This window comes from Nicotiana attenuata, chromosome 5, assembly GCF_001879085.1.
Source record: "Nicotiana attenuata strain UT chromosome 5, NIATTr2, whole genome shotgun sequence".
NCBI classification, from domain to species: Eukaryota; Viridiplantae; Streptophyta; class Magnoliopsida; order Solanales; family Solanaceae; genus Nicotiana; species Nicotiana attenuata.
In genome coordinates, this window is record NC_031993.1 from 15,258,956 (window position 1) to 15,277,259 (window position 18,304).

Below are 18,304 nucleotides of genomic sequence, written 5' to 3' on the forward strand. Positions count from 1 at the left end.
TTGTTATGGATGCAATGCAAGAGGTTTTATGTTATGTGAAATTTATGAAAACTCGAAATATTGGTAATGTTAGAAGACAGACCTATCAGATGCTGTAGGTCGGTAAATATAGTTTTACTAACTTTATTACAATATTAACTGAAATTTTATGAATTTTATAAATATTTCTTGGTTTAGTTTACACAATTACTTATCAAGGATTGATACAATCATATGCAATATAGCCATACACTCAATCACGTGGATGGCTTAGAGCTGCTGAGCTGGCATGAGGGTAAGGAGGTTGCCAAATAAAATTGAGACTTTCTTAATAAATTTCTTTTTTTATTGTTTTGCTAACATTGGGGTATGAATAATGTATTCTCCGTTATTTAGTTGTCATGTATACTAAAAATAGTTGTTCCTAAATACTTATCATTTTAGAAAACCAAGAGAGAATTAATTAATTTTTTCCAACATCAGACTTTGAATTAATTGTTCTAGAATTAAGAGACATGTATATAAACAAAGATTAAAGAATTAATAAGGGATAAATTAGTTAAATTATCTCCGATTTAATTTTTTCTTACTGGACGTGTAAAACCTTTTCCTGGCCACTAAAAGGGAATAGAGGGAGTATGATTTATTTTTGAAAGTCTCAATCGACAAGAGATCTTTAATTCAAGTTACTGTATCATTTAAAGATTCTTGAATATGATTCGTTAACAGCTTGTTTGGATGGTTGTTATCTGTTGTATATTATCGTATTGTTACTTTAAATACAATGTTTGTTTTGATTGTTACTTAAATTTTATTGTATCGTATCGTTAAGTCTATCGTTCCGTAACGACGAAAAGTGTCACTTTATAAAACGACGGATTTGGTGTGGTGACGTCGTTTCCTTACTTTTTTCTCTCATCTTGCCCTTCCTTATTAATAGATAATTATATTTTATCATTTACCCTATTTTTTGTATAATAACTCTACTCCGTATCCTATTTTTTCTTAATAATGTTGCATATTTATTCTTCATATTGTTGGTACATGACATCATAAAACGATAGCAAACGATACAAACTAAGCCAAACGTTATATTCATCAAAAAATATAATATAATACGGACATTATGAAACGATATGTAACACAATCCAAACAAGCTGTAATTGGAAATATTGGTTGGTCTTCTCGCTAGTAGCTGTCCCTTTTTTTTCCTTTCGTATCACTCGCCATTGATGAGAATTAAAAAAAGGAGGCAACACAATTTTGCTGACAGAAACAGAAGATAAAATGATTTAAGGCAAAATTAAAGTTTTTTCTTTTAAAGTGCTTATTTCAGAGAGTTGAGGTATTTTGGCCAAATTTTTAGAGAATATCATGTGCTGATTAGTAGTAGAAGCTGTTTCAAGTTGAAAATAATAATTTTTTTTCCACAAGTACTTTTTGAACTTTAGTGAAGCACAAATTGCCCCTCTGTTTTTTAAATTGATTAATCAAATACAAACTGTTACTCTTCGAATGCATTTTTCATAAATAGCACTTTCTAAAATAAGCAGATTTTGAAAGCTTGACCAAACACGCTAGCAGTTGCATTAGAAGCAAAGGGGAATTAGGTGATTGATACTTAAATTAGTCTGTTTTCATTAAATGATTATATTCCCTCGTAGATCAACGTAAAAATGGCATGTGGTAGCCACTATTTAAGGTGTTATTTATTTTTTATCCAGCAATTCTAATGTTGAGCAAAAATAGCCACTACTCTATTAAAATTAATATGAAAAGACATTTTTACCCTTTCTTCCATTGTTTTTCTTCTCAAACCCTCGCTTCTCATTCTGCATTGAATACATTGGCTCTGGTTTCTTGATTAAGAACTAAACAAGCTGGGCGTGGCTCTTGCAGAGGAAGTTAGTTCATTTAATCTATAATTTTTAGCTGAAAAATACAAGAAAAGGAAAAGGAAAACACAAACAAGTATTTCTCTTTTCTCTGTTTGAGATATTCACAAACAAAATTAGTGCAAATGGGGTATTTGTTGAAAGAGGTTTTGAAGACACTTTGTAGAGTGAATTAATGGTCTTACGCTGTTTTTTTGAAGTGGAAGATTAGTTGCCAGAATACCAATTGAGTTTTCATATTTCAATGAATCAAATTCTCTTTTTTTTTTTTATGTGGGTCCTGAACTTAGAGTTGGAAGTTCTAAAATTAAGGACATTTGGTCCTTAACTTAGAGTTATAAGCATAGAAATTAAGGACATGCAGTCCTTAACTTAGAGTTACAAGTTCAAAAGTTAAGGACACTTGGTCTGAACTTAGACTAACAAGCTCAAAAGTTAAGGACTATAGGTCCTAAACTTACAGTTATAAGTTCAAAAGTTAAGGACAATAGGTCCTGAAGTTTGAGTTCTAAGTTCAAAGTTAAGGATAATAGGTCCTTAACTTTGAATTCCAAGTTCAAAAGTTAAGGACACTTGGTCCTTAACTTTGAGTTACAAGTTAAAAAGTTAAGGACACTTGGTCCTGAACTTCAAGTTTCAAGTTCAAAAAGGATACTTGGTCCTTAACTTTGAGTTCCAAGTTCAAAAGTTAAGGACACTTGCTCCTGAACTTTGACTTACAAGTTTCAAAAGTTAAGGACACTTAGTCCTTAACTTTGAATTTCAAGTTCAAAAGTTAAGGACATTTGGTCATGAACTTAGACTTACAAGTTCAAAAGTTAAGGACACTTGGCCCTGAACTTAGACTAATAAGTTCAAAAGTTAAGGACAGGCAGTCCTTAACTTACAGTTACAAGATCAAAAGTTAAGGACAATAGGTCCTTAACTTTGACTTACAAGTTCAAAAGCTAAGGACGCTTGGTCCTGAAGTTTGAGTTCCAAGTTCAAAAGTTAAGGATATGTAGTCCTGAAGTCCTGAAGTTAAGTTCAAAAGTTAAGGACATGAGCAGAAGGGTATTTTCGTCCAGGCAGTTAAAGTTTATTAAAGCGGTGGCTAAAGACTAAAGACATTTTAAACATTAGCTTAAAAGTAAATACATGTGTTATTAGTGGCTAACCGTGCACTTCCCCTGGATCAACATTAGTTGCATGTTGCACAACTCTAATGGTAGCATTTTATTAATATATTCAGTATTTTTGTTTTTTCAGCTCCAATTTTTTTGGAAAGCAACTTAGTATATGTATAAATATACTCTTGCTTCATGGCATGGCAGCTCCTTAATTTAGTGTATATATATATATATATATATAAAAGGTCGAGTATATATGCCTAGTGCTAACTGCCAAGATATTCTTAATCCATTAGTTGCTATTATAGATGCAAGAATGTTGGTTTCTTAATTTTTGGTTTAAGGATCGGATAACTTCTATTTCCAAATACGCTGTGCTTTCCTTAACAAGTAATCTAAATAAATGATCTGGTAGTTAGTTTTCAATTGAACCAAATGTTGCATGCCAAATGATGCAACAATGCTGCCATATTTTTTTTTAAATAGTGGTGCTAGGGTTAACTTGCAATTATTTTATCGGGTATTTACTATTTTTCACAATTAGTGGTACTGGTCGGGTTCTATGCACCAAGACTTAGACAAATGAAAAAAATATCAGTTGTTTTTACCTCTCTTGAAACTTTAACCCAATCTTCTATAGTTTTCATCTCGCTTTATTGACCGTGAGATTACACCATTGGGTGCTACATTATGCTAATATTACCAAGACCTAATAGTTATTTCTCACTTCCATATACCATACAAAAGAAAAGGCTCATCAACCGTGTCAAATTGTTAGCTATATCCACTTCTCGACTCGTGCATGTCATTTTTGTAGAGAGATTTTGCTAACATTTTTTGTATTATTCCTACTGTTTAGGAGATATACTTGGAGGGATTAGATTGTATATATATATTTTTTTAGCTATACTTATAAGTGAGACTTATTTAACTTACAAATCAAATTGACTCTTGAATTGCATTCAATCCAAACAGCTCATGGGAAAGAAAAAAACAATTCCCCGCCCAAAAGAAAATATGAACGTTTAGGGTTGAAATGGAAACTAAACAAACGGCAACAATGCTTAAAAAACTTTATTCAATATTGATGTTTATCTTCTTGAAATAAGTCCCCGATAGAGACACCTTTCATTACAGAAGCATACATTTCTTTGTCATGTTACATGTAGAAATACAGAAATCGATTATAGAGAAAGAAAAATGGCTAACTAGGCCCTCTTCAACAACCCACCCCCAACCCCAACCCCCATACAATACAACCACTTCACTAAAAATGTTATCCAAAATTGTGATATTTTATGTCATAGAATTTGGGCCAACAACGGAAAAGCAGATAGGAATTACAAGATTTTCACTTCCTGGAGACACATACAGTGCCCCAGATTCCCAAAAAAAAAAAAAAGGAAAATTGCACAAACCCACAACCTGTGGCTGCCGATCTGTCATCAAAAAATCCTCTTGCCAACCAATATCTACTATGAGGATCAATGTCTTGTTGCGCAACATTTTACTTCCTTCTATTCTTATTTCTATTAGGTTTGACGATCCTTCGACCTGATTTGTCGGGGCCACTGCTTCCCAATGAGAAACTCCCTCCAGCACCAAAACTGTTTGATGCTGCAAATGGAGATGGATTCTGAGCAGCAGCATTACTCTGCTGACCACCAAACTGGAAAGGACTAGGCGTTGAACCAAACATGAAACCACCTGGAGAGGGCGAGACAGAAGGTTGACCAAATGAAATTGCAGGGGGAGATGCCTGTGCAGGATCCTCAGCCATGCTGTCTTCCATGCTCATCTGTCCATTGTTCACGGGGGCCGCAGTAAAAGGAGTGGAGTTCCCAAATATGGGCTGCGAAGATGATACTGTCGGAGAAGTTGAACCAAATGGAAAGGCTGGTGCACTAGGGGTACTGGGTGCCGATCCAAAGACTACCGCAGTAGTGCTTGGAGCATTAAAAGACGAAGATGCTCCAAATGTAAACCCAGAAGAGGTGCTAGAACTAAAACTAAAACCTGGTTGAAGCTTTGGGGGCTGTAAACTGGAACCAAAAATTCCAGCACTACTGGAAGTTTGTGAAGAGGCGGAAGTGGCTCCAAAAGCAAATGGATTAGGACTCACTGTGCTGCTAGCATTGACGGCATTTGTTGATGGAACTGAAGAGCTACCACCGAAACTAAATACGCCAGGAGAAGCAGTAATGGAGGCCTTGATGACATCTGTTAAGGAAGCTGAAGAACTACCACCAAAACCAAATATGCCTGTGGTAGCACTAGTGGAGGTGCTGACAGCATTTGTTGAGGAAGCTGAAGAACTACCACCAAAACTAAATACGCCAGGAGTAGCACCAGTGGAGGTGCTGACAGTATTTGCTGAGGAAGCTGAAGAACTACCACCAAAACTAAATACGCCAGGAGTAGCACCAGTGGAGGTGCTGACAGAATTTGCTGAGGAAGCTGAAGAACTACCACCAAAACTAAATACGCCAGGAGTAGCACCAGTGGAGGTGCTGACAGAATTTGAGGAAGCTGAAGAACTACCACCAAAACTAAATACGCCAGGAGTAGCGCCAGTGGAGGTGCTGACAGTATTTGTTGAGGAAGCTGAAGAACCACCACCAAAACTAAATACGCCAGGAGTAGCGCCATTAGACGTGCTGACATTGCTCAATAAGGAAGCTGAAGAACTACCACCAAAATTAAATGTGCCAGGACTAGAACGAGTAGATGTGTCGGCGGCGTTTGTCGAGGAAGATGAAGAATTAACACCAAACATAAATACACCAGAAGTAGCATTGCTGGAAGTGGCAAGTGCAGTGGTTACTGCTGCAGAAACTGCAGGACTAGCACCAAAAGTAAATGCCAGCTGAGTGGTCCCACTGCTAGGACCGACTGAATTGCCCAATGTAGATGAGGCTGGAGAACTTGCCACAATACTAAATTTTCCAGATGCAGCAGTGCTGGAGCCAGCTGGGTTGCCATCTGAAGAAGCAGCAGAAACTATGCCAGTATTACTGGAAGCAGAACCAACTGAGGAGAAAGATGTCATTCCAGAGTTTCTAACTTCTGGTGATGAAGTAGATGATAAAAAATGAGAAGGAACAGTCTGTGAGACTCTGGCATTGTCTGATCCAGCTAGAGAAGTTCGAGCACTAACAAGCGACTGACCTCCAGTGCTGAAAACAGAACTCTGAGACTGGATATTAGCTGTATTATCTGTTGACATTCCTGGTGAACTAAAACCTAAAATATTATTTCCAGGACTAGTAGATGCAAATGATGAGCCCACAAAAGGTGAAGTGCTACTCAAGTTGCCAAAATTAGTTGCTTTGGTTTTCAAATCTGTATTGTCTGCACTGGAAGTTGTTGATAGCGTCGACACTGTTGGTGGACCTTCAGACAGCCCAAATTTGATAGGAGGTTCGGTTGATACTGAAGATGCTGCAGCGGAACTAAACAGGCAGCTACCTGAGGTAATGGAGTTGCCTGCTGTGCTGCCAACAGCAGTTGAAATGCTTGTGGAAGGGGCACCCTCGCGTGAGCTACCAGATTGAACATCCTTTGGGACATTGCTTGATGCCAAGAGGGAGGTGGCTGAGATAGCAGGACTAGGTGCAAACTGTCCATTACTGGAGCTAGAAGTACTTGATGGAGCAGCAAATGAAGTTGAAGGTGATAGACCAGATGATAAAGCTTCTAACTTTCCATTGCTCTTTCCATGCTTCTGTGAGTTATCTGACTCAAAGAGTTCCAACGGACCACTAGCCAGGCCAAAAGGAGGGTTGCATAAGCTGTAGATAAGTGAAGAAACTTGTTACATGCTTTCAAGTAGTTTTAAGAAAGGGTGCATAAAACTCAAAGGACCTCCAACTTTCCTTTTTCACTTGATTTTCTCCAGCAAGCTAGGCGTTCTTAAAATCTTCATTATCCTGTTCTCAACTTAAAGTCTTCATTGTCCTGTTCTCAGCTTAAAGTCTCTTTGCAAATAAAATTCAACTACTAGGCTTCTTCTAACAGGTGATTAACCTTTCACACTAGAGGTCAGGCTTGACAATAATAACTCTAACATTTTATTCCCCTAGGTTTTCATCAATCACATTAAAAAAATTATAGTGCGAGTGTTAGTCAGAAGAGCTTCAGATGTTTACATCGTGCAAAATACCTGGAATCCCGAGTGCCTATCAACTTGAAGGTTAAAAGAACATAACAAAAATAGCATGAGTTTTTTTTAGTGCGGGGTAGGGGGAACAAATAACTATCACATCTGATCGTTATCAGAGTCTGCATCAAGAGAGCTAGGACCTCCATGCTTCAGAAAAAACATGTAATCAGAATAATAAACAGGCAGACCACAAGTACCATACAGAACAACAATTACACTCAATCTCAAGCTACTTGGGCATACATCAAAACCCAATATCAAATATCAGATATCTGTTCAGGGGTATCCAATAAAAAAAATATCAAGATATTTGAAAAGTTGGCACTTTTCACGCAAGATATAACTATTCATCCATAGTTGAGCATATACGATAAAATACTTCAGTTTTCATGGACATCATCAGGAGAATGTCCTAAAAGAGTACATCATCCATCGCCTATTTAACCAAGTCAAATTCAAATAGGGGGAGTGCGGAACGGACGAATTATAGAGAAAACAAATAGTCTCTTCTCCATTGTGTTCATAAGTTAAAGGGGAATAAAGGGAAATGTACTGGTCACCAATTATTGAGCATAATTTCATTTCAATACCTTCGTATTTCTCCAGAAACGCATACATTGAAACTACAAAATCCCTATGATTTTATCATTTACTTCAAAATCAAGCAAATTGAAAAGCCCCTTCACCTCAATTCTGCTCCCTCTTCTCCAACTCCAACTATTTTAGCTCCAACCAAACAATGGTTAAAGTCGGCAATCAGAACATCAGTGTACACATTCCCTTTTGTTACAATATCTCTTAATTTTTTCTTTTGAATCACCGATTCAGGGCTAGAAAACTTGCTATGATCACCACAAATCAGTACTCCCTCCGGTTCACAATAAGTGACCAATTTGCTTTTAGCACGCCCATTAAGAAAGACCAAATTCTATACAAAAATATCTACTATGACTAAACGACCCCTAATTATACATTTAATGTGAGGAGTAAGAAAACTTTTTAGGGATATGTACATAGGGGTTATTTTGTAAAAACAAATTGAATTCTTTCTTGATTACACAACTGGACACTTATTTTGAACCAAAATGAAAAAGCAAATTGGTCACTTATTGTGAACCGGAGGGAGTAAGTACAATTCAGAATCCTAACCCTTTCTCTAAAGGTTAATTATTATGTGGCCTATTCTTCTGCCATCAGTTTGGCTAATAACTGTCTTTAACTTCTAATATTTCATAGTTTAAGAAGATAGTCTTATATATACCTGTTTCTTTTTAGAGCAAAAAAGTACACAACATGAACAAAGAACCATTAGCGATCCCTTGAATCATGTGAAAACAACATTGGAGGAAATGCATAGAAAGGTAAAAAAATCCGCATCTGTGCACTGACACATGTACATGAAAAAGTACAAGTAGGAGAAAAAAATAAGTCAGGTACCCTTAGCAAGGTATGTTCAACAATAAGCACTCGCATAGCTGCTAACATTATCAGTAGACACAAATGGATGGCAGAATATAAGGTGACAAAACTGGTCAGGATTAATATATATCTGAAGAATATAACAAAGGAGGAACTAACCTGCTCGAGCTTTCTGGCCCTAACCCTGTGAGTGGGGGTGATGATGAAAATAGAACTGCTGGGACCTTATCAACACTTGGCTCTTTTAATTTGTTAGACCCAAATGATGGCGGGACAACCTCGGGTGACAGGGAATTGGCACTGGGCAGGAAACTGGTGTTATTGACGCTGATAACAGCAGCATCAGGAGCCTCCATATCATTTCTTTTGTTCAAAATCCCCAGAGTAGCCTTCGTTTCAATAAAAGCTGCAGGTTTGTTCAGGGCTCCATCAGTAGATAGAGACTTCTTTTCAGCATCAGATGTACCCATCTTATCTCTCCCTTCAGCCACTTGAGATGCAGACTCATCAAAGTTTATGTCCTCATCCAGCTCAAAAAAGTCCTGCAAAGATGAGGGGGAAAAAACAAAAATGACTACGAACTGAGTTTGTTATGGTCTGCAAACATCAAGCTTAAAAGAGTTGGACACAGATGAATAAAACTAAAAAGGCAAGTAGCCCAAACTTTAAGTGAGTAATGGCCATGAAGCAGAAAAAAGTACTCCCTCCACTTCATTATATGTGATCGAGTTTGACCGGACAGAGAATTTAAGATGTTAATTTGACTTTTATAACATAGTAGTGATGATGAAAGAGAACTAAGGTAGTGGTTGAAAATAGAGCAAACAATCAGGTTAATGTGTGAATAGTTAATGAATTTAAATTCTTGAAAGTTGTGAATTTTGCTGGAAATGGAATAGGGTCAAACTTTTCGGACATCTTAAAATAGAAAGAATGTCATATAAATTGGAACTGAGGAAGTATAGGCAATACAAGCAAATATTAGGAGACAATGCAGCCCTGAGACAGCAGCAGTGGCATCAGCTGCAGAGCAAAGTTAAATAGCAACCACTTAAACAGACCTCTAAACCTTGAGTATCTACTCTTATATGGAATTGGACAATAGATAAATAGTCATTGCACCACAGGGAACTGTCTGAAAAGTGCTTTACAAAGAGCAAGATGGTCACAAGCATTCACAAGATACACCAACAAGGTCAATTAGGGGTGTTCATAAAAACACGAAAAATCGAACCAAACCAAAACCGACACAAAAAACCAATACTTTTATGGTTTGGTTTGGTTTTGGTTTTGAATTTTAAAATTTATATGTGTGTGTGTGTATACAAAGTTTTTAAAAATTTATAGTACATGTTGATCATTTGCACTTTTAATCTAGTTCTTTGCTATTATAATAATTTAGTTTCTTGCCTTTACATTCTATTTGATTGGTAGTTTTCTTTTGCTAAGTACAAGAATCAATTTCAATGTTAAAAATAATCTATTTTTAATTGAGTCCTTAAATTATTCATCACTATTTGATCCAATTATCATCAATATATCTTGGTAAATGATAGATTTCTCAAAGAACAATTGGTTTGATAGTGTTACATTAAAAATGTAATCGCCGGAATATATGTTTGGTAGTGTATGTCTCATATTTAAAAAAAACGATAAATAATTAAAAAAAAAAACGAAAAAACCGACAACAATTGACATAAACCGAATCTATAAAAAACCGACTTAATTGGTTTGGTTTGGTTCCAATATTTGAAAAATCGACTTACTTGGTTTGGTTTGGTTACAATATTTGAAAAATCGACTTACTTGGTTTGGTTTCTTTTTAGGGGAAAACCGATCCAAACCGAACCATGAACACCCCTAAGGTCAATATATGTTGTAACACGGTATACTCAAATTCAAAGCTAGTAAAGACAGTCAAAGATTCCAAGTGAGTTGAAAAAAGGGAATGAACCTCATGTGCGCTCATCCTAAAAGCTTGCTTTTTTTGAGGCTGAGCTGCAGAAGTTTTGTCCAGGGAATCAGCATTTTCCAAAACTAGTTGAGCATGTTGAGCATCTTCAAGTGAACATTTTGCATCATTCTTTCGTAAAACGGTGGACTCGCTAATAGATCTCCTTTGCCCATTTTGTTCTATTTTGCCTTGCTTCTGCAAACTAGAATCATGGGCATCATTTGGAAAAGCCTTAGACAAATTTTCCAGCTTATGGCTGTTGTCTTGTGCACTATGAAGCAGCTTTGGCGAATCCAAAGACTCCAAGCTTTTAAGAGCTTGTCCATGAAGCATGTTCCGTGTCAATTTCTTGGGTGTTTTATCTTTCCCTGCAACTTGTTTTGATTCTGATGACTTCTCCTTTGGGGTCAGATATTCAAGATGATCCAATATCTTCGCAGCTGTCTCACTGGACTTGGAAGGAATGTGGGCATACCTTGTCGGCACATTGTTATCTCCAACAACTTTCGAGACCTCCTGATAAACGACAGAAGAAGAAGCAACCCCTGCTCCTGGACTAGGACGAGAAACTCCATTTGATAGGAGATTGGGTTTCTGTCGAGTCCTCCGCATGGGGCCAACAGATCCCAGATCATCTTCTAGAACAGAACTACTCCGTTTGAGTGGCTGAAAGAGGAAAAGGTGAAATTCACTCACAGATGGTAATACATAAAAATAAAGAATGCAAATCAGTTCAAGACCACAGTGATTGCAAATAATACCTGTTTAGAGCCAAAATATCCATCATGCTCCAAGACTGACTCAGATAAAGAAGGCCTGCTATATGCATTGTATGTGGAGCTACTAGCCTGATAGAGGACCAAAGTTAAACCAACAATTCAAACAAATTTAATAATTTCCAACATAAAGTAGGCAGAGAAGCAAATGCACCATTTGACCATCAGTTTGACGAATTCTGGAGTATGGAGCGCGCGCCATGTTGTATATTGCAGATCTTCCACGAGATCTTGGAGTGGTAAATCCATTTGCTCGAACCCCAACAAGACCAGCAGTCTTTGTTCTCACTGATGTAATAGGTAAATTTTGGGAATATGCTATATTCTTTAGCAGTGGTGTATCTACTCTCACAACTTGACTTTGCGAACTCAGAATTGATGATGACATCTTTGAAGGCATAGTATCCATGTAAACTTTTGCCAGTTCAGCAGGAGATGCAACATCACCTTTAGGGACCTGGAACCATCAAGAACACAGATGTCAGACTGACCCAATTTTACAAATTGTCACAAAGCTAACATGTGGAGTACCCAGGCAAGGCATTCATCTTACTCTTGAACTTGTGGCAGGAGTACCAACAGCTGCATCAGATGTAACCTTCTCGTCCCTATTTTTTTCAAGTAAAGAGCTAGAATTATTGGCTAAAGGCCTATATTGAATGGATTCAGCTCTCTTATCATTCCCAACAGAGGTATCTACAGTTTTGGAATGCAAAAGTTCTGTCAAACGGTCAATTTCAGCTCTGCACACACCAAATTTCATATTAGTAAATCTCACATGCCACCTTGAAAACAAATATGAATACAGTAGTTGCTAAGACAAAAAGGAGAGAATGAAACCAGAGTGTATGTTTACCTAACCCTCCATCCAAGATATAGATGACCTCATTTGAGGCCAACATCATGAATATAAAATTCAGATAGATAACTACATTAAAGTTCAAAAGAAGTTGTTTAATCAAAATGAAACAAAAGAGCAATTACTAGGAAAAAACATCACAAGATCTAAAGTATTTTTAATAATTGAGAAATCGGTTGTTTACAGCTTCGAAACTTGAGCAAATAATTGGCTCCCAAATCTACCCTTCTCCACTTAAATACCAGAATCAATCAAGAAGGATTCGAAATGGTGACATGCCCCTACCACACATCTCGCTTTTTACTACCTTTACATTGAACCAAAGTACGGGGGCAACAGCAAGATCAAAATTCTATGACTTCCAGTTTGCTATTGTATGTTATTACGAAAACGCACATTAGAAAATATGGCAGATTTAACCACCAATAGAGTATGCAGCAGCACAGTCAATTTACATTTGATAGACATGCAGAAATACCGAAACCTGAAACAAGAGATAAAACAGATACAATTCTAACAACTGCTAGGTTATCCCAAAGCTTACCTGGTGAACGTCTTCTGTTTTAACAGTTGCTCAAGCTCTGAGAATGCACTGCCCTCAGAGCTGCACACAGAGTTGCAAATTTCATGTCCGGTGACTACTACTGCTCCAGCATGATCCTTCACCAAAAAGAAGAATTGTTCCAGAAGAGGAAAGGACGAAAGGGGAACTTTATCAGGATACTATACTATATATTTTTATCAAGTTATTATTCTCAATAAACAAATGATTGAAGTCTTGTGAAACATTGGACCGCCAATACAAGTATATGAGCAAGAAGAAAAACAAAATTGCTGTGTCTAGGAAGATGGACAATTCTTGTGATCCAAACACGTGAAAAATAAAATATATAAGCACCAGGTTTCAGAAGCTTTGAGGACAAGATTTGCATAATAAACTTACATTAGGACAAGACTCCTGCTGCAGATCCTCTGGTTCTTGTCTTGCTTCTGTTTGTACCAAAAAGCAAATCAGGTCTTAACTAAAGTATGGTAAAACTTAATGAAAACAGAAAAAGAGGCAAACAAAGCTCATAGGAAGACATTCGTCTAAGAAATGTCAGAGAACAATTTAGAGCAACCCACATAACAGAGAGACAATAGATGCAAAAGCCACATTACTGGTTTCTCGTGATGTGAAGGAAATATGAATAGCGCAGGAATGTTTTTTGATAGGTGATAGTCCAGGAATTAGAATTTCAGAGCAAATTCCTTCCCAAAAGAATTTCAGAGCAAATAAACTTAACCATACATGCCACTTGCAATGTCAGTAATTTGTCTCAATTGATCATTCCAATAAGGAGTGGTTAATAATTAACACTGGTTGCACAAGATGAATTTAATTATGCTGGAAGTCAAACATGTTATCCATTTCAAAGAGACACATAACAGATGATGCAGCTTTTCTTCAATAGCCAGCATAAGATATAAACCTCAAGCGTTTGCCTAATGGTCAATATTCGTCGAGCTCCAACCATAAACTCGGGTAACTTGAGGCTGAAGCCTACTCCAACCCTTTCAGTCAACTATTACATCACTTTAAAAAGAAAAAAAAAAAAAAAAAAAAAAAGGCTACCACTCGTTAGGCATAACTAACTAGCTCCCAACTTGTTTATGATAAGGAAATAGCTCCCAAGTTATGTATAAAATGGGAGATCAATGATTTTAATTAGTGCAGGCAAATGAACCAGTAGGCTGGGCATGTTCAGCTTGATTAGATCAGTGAAAAAGACCAGACTACATCAGCTAGAAACAATAATATAGTTTTGCTTCAAAAGCTCAGAAGTTGTCTAACCACTATGTCTGGAGTGGCCATCATGCACTTAGTAGGAAAAAGGTGCCAGATATGTTTCCCTACGAGCGGAGTAATCTGATCCTTTCAAGATAATCAAGAAGAGCAGTTCATTAAGCCTCTAACTTAGCTCCTTGATGATAGATCACTTCTATTCTAAAAGAAATAGGGTTTGCCCATACAAGAACTACAGGTCCCTAGCCTAAGGCTAAAGCCGTGAACTACACCCCCATGAGAGCCCTCTATTTGACTAACATACTCCCTTTTTATCTCCCTCGTACCTTCATATCAAAGCTGGTATTAAAAGTAGAATTAGCATGATTTGCAGAATTAGAAGCCTTTGAACAATTTGCTTCTGATCTCGATTAAGCTACTACAATCAATTGGCAAGAGGTCAAAGATTACGTGAATTGCTTACCTCTTAATTGAGATGAGACAGGAGATTCAATGCTTGAACGAAGTAAAAATCACTGTGACTCAATCATACTTACTTCAAATCAGCAAAAGTATTCCTTTTTTTTCTTTTTCTTTTTCTTTTTCTTTTTCTTTTTAGCCCATTTTATCTAATTTATACCTAATCAATTTCTGGAACGAAGAACATCTGAGAGGGAAAACCTCAATTCACATACAAATAGACAATACAGAAAAGTGTATACGGGAACAAAGCAAACTTTTTCTAATAAATTTTCTGAATTTACCAAAGAAAGAAGGTAAATTTCCAACTAGACATTACCAACTGATAACATGAACCAGCTTGAAACATAACAAAAATCATTAAAAGCATTCTCCTTTTTGGACATAGTTACAACAACTATTACTACTAACTGCCTCATTTCAAAGTTTTAATGAGCCAAATTTAAAACTACAGCATACATCATAGTAATAGAATTCTGTTATTTACGCATTCAAAAAGAAGAAATGATAACCAGTACCTTTACAGCTCCATCCCAAACTAGTTATAATTCGTTGTAGGATTTAAGTTATATACATTGACAATGTAATAAAAAAAATTTACTCCGTCAACGTAATTTAACATGTCGTAGCAAGTAACTTACTACTCCGACTTTTTTTATATGAACCTATTTCCTTTTTAGTCTATTTCAAAAAGAAATGAACCCTTACCTAATAAGGAAACTCTTAATTTTGCAATTCCAATATTACCTTACATAGAAGCTTTCACAGCCACACAAATGGTATGTCGTTCAAAAGTCCCATGTCCATGGAGGGAGTATTTATTTTAGATTAACAATCAATGTTATTAACTAAAGTTACCAGCAATTTTCAAGTTTAGGACTAATGTCTAAACTGCATACCTTTCGTTTTTGACAGAGCTGTACATGTTTTCAAGTGGTAATATAAAATAGTTAGCTACCAAAAAAACTAAAGTTACCTGCAATTACTTTTAATTGGCCTGTGTAAATAACTAACTCTTAATTATAAGACTCTTTTTTATAATTATCGAGCTCCACTAGACGTAACAAAAAGGAAATTACAACTTTTGACAACAAAAATGCAAACGCAACAGAAAACCAAGCAAATTCTGAGCAAAAACCAAGCAATTTCAAATACAAATATATAGTCCAATAGAGAAAAATGTGCAAAAGGAGAACCTGGAGGAGGAAGTGGTAACGGCGTTGGGGGAGGGAGAAGACGTTTCCGAAAGAGCGACGAAAAGAACCGTTGAGCACCGGAAGTGATGAGCTTAGTGGCGGGATCAACGACGAGTTTCGTGAGCCAACTAGGGTTCCGGAGAGCCGTCGGAGGGCGATCGTACGGAGTATTTTGGTTCTTAAGGAAAGGTCGTTTCCGGAACTTTCCTCCTGCTCCGCCGCCGGCGCCTCCGTAGGCTGAGGAAGTTGCCGTTCCGCCGCTGCCAGCCGCCGCCATTTATTCAAACCTTCCGAGAGAAAAAGACGAGGGAAAAAAATTGGAGAGGGAGGGAAAATGGGAAATTAGGGTTTTATTTCGTGGATTGAAACACGGAAAGAGAAAAAAAATATCGGTGACTTGACATTGGCGGGCGTGTCGGTAATTAAATCATTGTTCGACATTTCGTTTTGGCATTTACTGGTACTTTACATATTAACTCTCCTATACTAATTTTCAAAACCTAGTCCATTTAATTCACGATATTTGCAGATATTTAAGGGACAGTTTGGCCATTAAAAAAATTCAAAGTTTCACTTTATGGGGACTCGATGTTTGGATATAAAATTTTCAAACTAGTTCCTCTCCATGTGCGTTGCACGTGTCTGTCAAGTCATGCAATATACAGTTATATAAAATAATACTCCCTCCGTTTCAATTTATATAAATCTGTTTGACTGGGCACGGAGTTTAAGAAAAAATGAAGATTTTTCGAATTTGTGGTCCTAAATAAGTCAAAAAGGGGCCCAGAGTATTTGTGTGGTTATAAAAGATTCTCATTAATGGTAGAATTGTAAGTTTAAGCTAAATTGTTACCAAATTTAGAAAGGGTTCATTCTTTTTGGAACGGACTAAAAAGGAAATAGGTTCACATAAACTGGAACAGAGGGAGTAGTAATATTATTAAAATAAAACTTTAAGTAAAATATTTCTTGCAAAAATCTTCATCGAATATTTTTCTCCGCACGAAACTTACCGAAATTAGCAAGATTGGACACTTGAAAATGGTGAAAATTCTAATGCTGTGAAAAATAAATCATTAATTAATATCTGATAAATCAAAAATATTAAGTATCATCCCACGCATACAAAATATTTAACTTCTCAAAATGTTGAACGCAGACATCTTTTAACGGTGCATGGATCAATAGAGTATAGTCATTCCTTCTAATTTATGGTAAATATATGAAATTGGCTCCATAACAAATAGGCCAATACTCGTATTTCTAGGTAGTTGTCCAATAATAAACAGACTACTCGCTAGAGGTATTCTTTTAAAAAGAATCGGATGATAATTAGCGTGGACTTTATTCAGGAATTTAAGACTTTGAACAGAGACTCTGGTTAATATATAATTAGCATAGGAACTACCGTACATGCTACATGAATACAACAAAATGTTATTACAATAATAGTTTAAAATGACCTAAAAATAAATGGAATGCTAAAAGATACAAAGAAGTAACATAATTATCAGATGAATCATGAAAAAAATACAGAAATTGAAGAATCATACTTAAACTCACGTGAGAATGGTTGTCATATGTCTCTTGTGTTGTCACACCTTAAGTATTACTAATACTTGAATACTTTTGAAGATATTCACCAAACATCCTTCCTTTCTTTTCCTTTCTCACAAGAAATCCCACATAATGTCTCTCATTACCAAAATGTTTGCCAACTGAATGGAAAATTAGTTTTTTCTTTTCAAGAAATTTATTAAAGTTACTTTTCTGGTCTTCTCAAGCTCTTGGGATACAGGAAAATGCTCCACATTGGCCAGCTTTGTTTCCATTTTCCTTTTTCCTATTCATAGTTGTTGTTTTCGTCAGAGAAAACTTCCCTGAAACACATATCACTGCAAGTCCATTTTGATTGAGAAAACTTTAGTGCCATTAACACATTAGCAAAATAAAGAATTTGTTTGTAATTTTCATTAACCTTGCCTGCATTTCTAGTTTTCCGAAATAATATTAGACATTAAGTTTACTGTGAATTTTCAATCCTAAGCCAAGCACATACACACTTTAAATATTTCAAGTGTCATTTTCATGTGTAACATCTATCTTAAAATTTTGTAGAAATAAGATTTTAAAAATCACAAAGAACAAATAATTAAATAATGAGTAAAGTAAAAAAAAGATGGAACCAAATTTTGCCACTTTCTTCTTCAATCAAGACCCTGAAGTCGATATCTTTCTGCTAAACTTTTTGATGCCAAAACGCATTATGTTGTGCCGACTACAGGGGAAGTTTTATGTCACGATCCCAGTTCGCCCTCCGTGAACTGTCGTGACGGCATCTAGTCTCTGCGACTAGATAAGCCTAACAAATGTGAAAAAAGAAACAATTGCAGAAGAAAGTAATTAAAAGGTTACACAGCGTTTAAGATGCCGCCTGGCATATAATAGTACAAGAATCTCAATCTAACACTCCCAAAATCTGGAACCCCATGAATCACAAGCTAAACGATTACATAATAAGCTCTAACTCCATAATGTCTACCAACAAGAGAAGATACAGAAAGGGCTATGCTAGTAATGAGAATAGAAAGGGACTCTTCGGTCTGCGGACGCGGCAGATATACCTCGGAGCCTCTACAAAACGCCTCGCCTCAAGCGTGATAAGTCTGAGTGGGAGTACTTGGATCTGCACATGAAAAATATGTGCAGG

The 18,304-nt window shown here is 36.4% G+C and overlaps 1 protein-coding gene across 1 annotated transcript; it reads right to left on the reverse strand.

Annotated features, from left to right (window-relative positions):
- LOC109225382 (nuclear pore complex protein NUP1-like) lies at window positions 4,247-16,035 on the reverse strand. The gene is made up of 9 exons (XM_019390017.1): window positions 15,595-16,035; window positions 13,097-13,143; window positions 12,698-12,813; window positions 11,848-12,037; window positions 11,449-11,751; window positions 11,280-11,366; window positions 10,519-11,184; window positions 8,724-9,106; window positions 4,247-6,774 (listed from the first exon to the last, which is right to left on the reverse strand). The coding sequence occupies exons 1-9, from the start codon at window positions 15,869-15,871 to the stop codon at window positions 4,491-4,493; spliced, it is 4,353 nt and encodes a 1,450-aa protein (XP_019245562.1). The 5' UTR covers window positions 15,872-16,035; the 3' UTR covers window positions 4,247-4,490.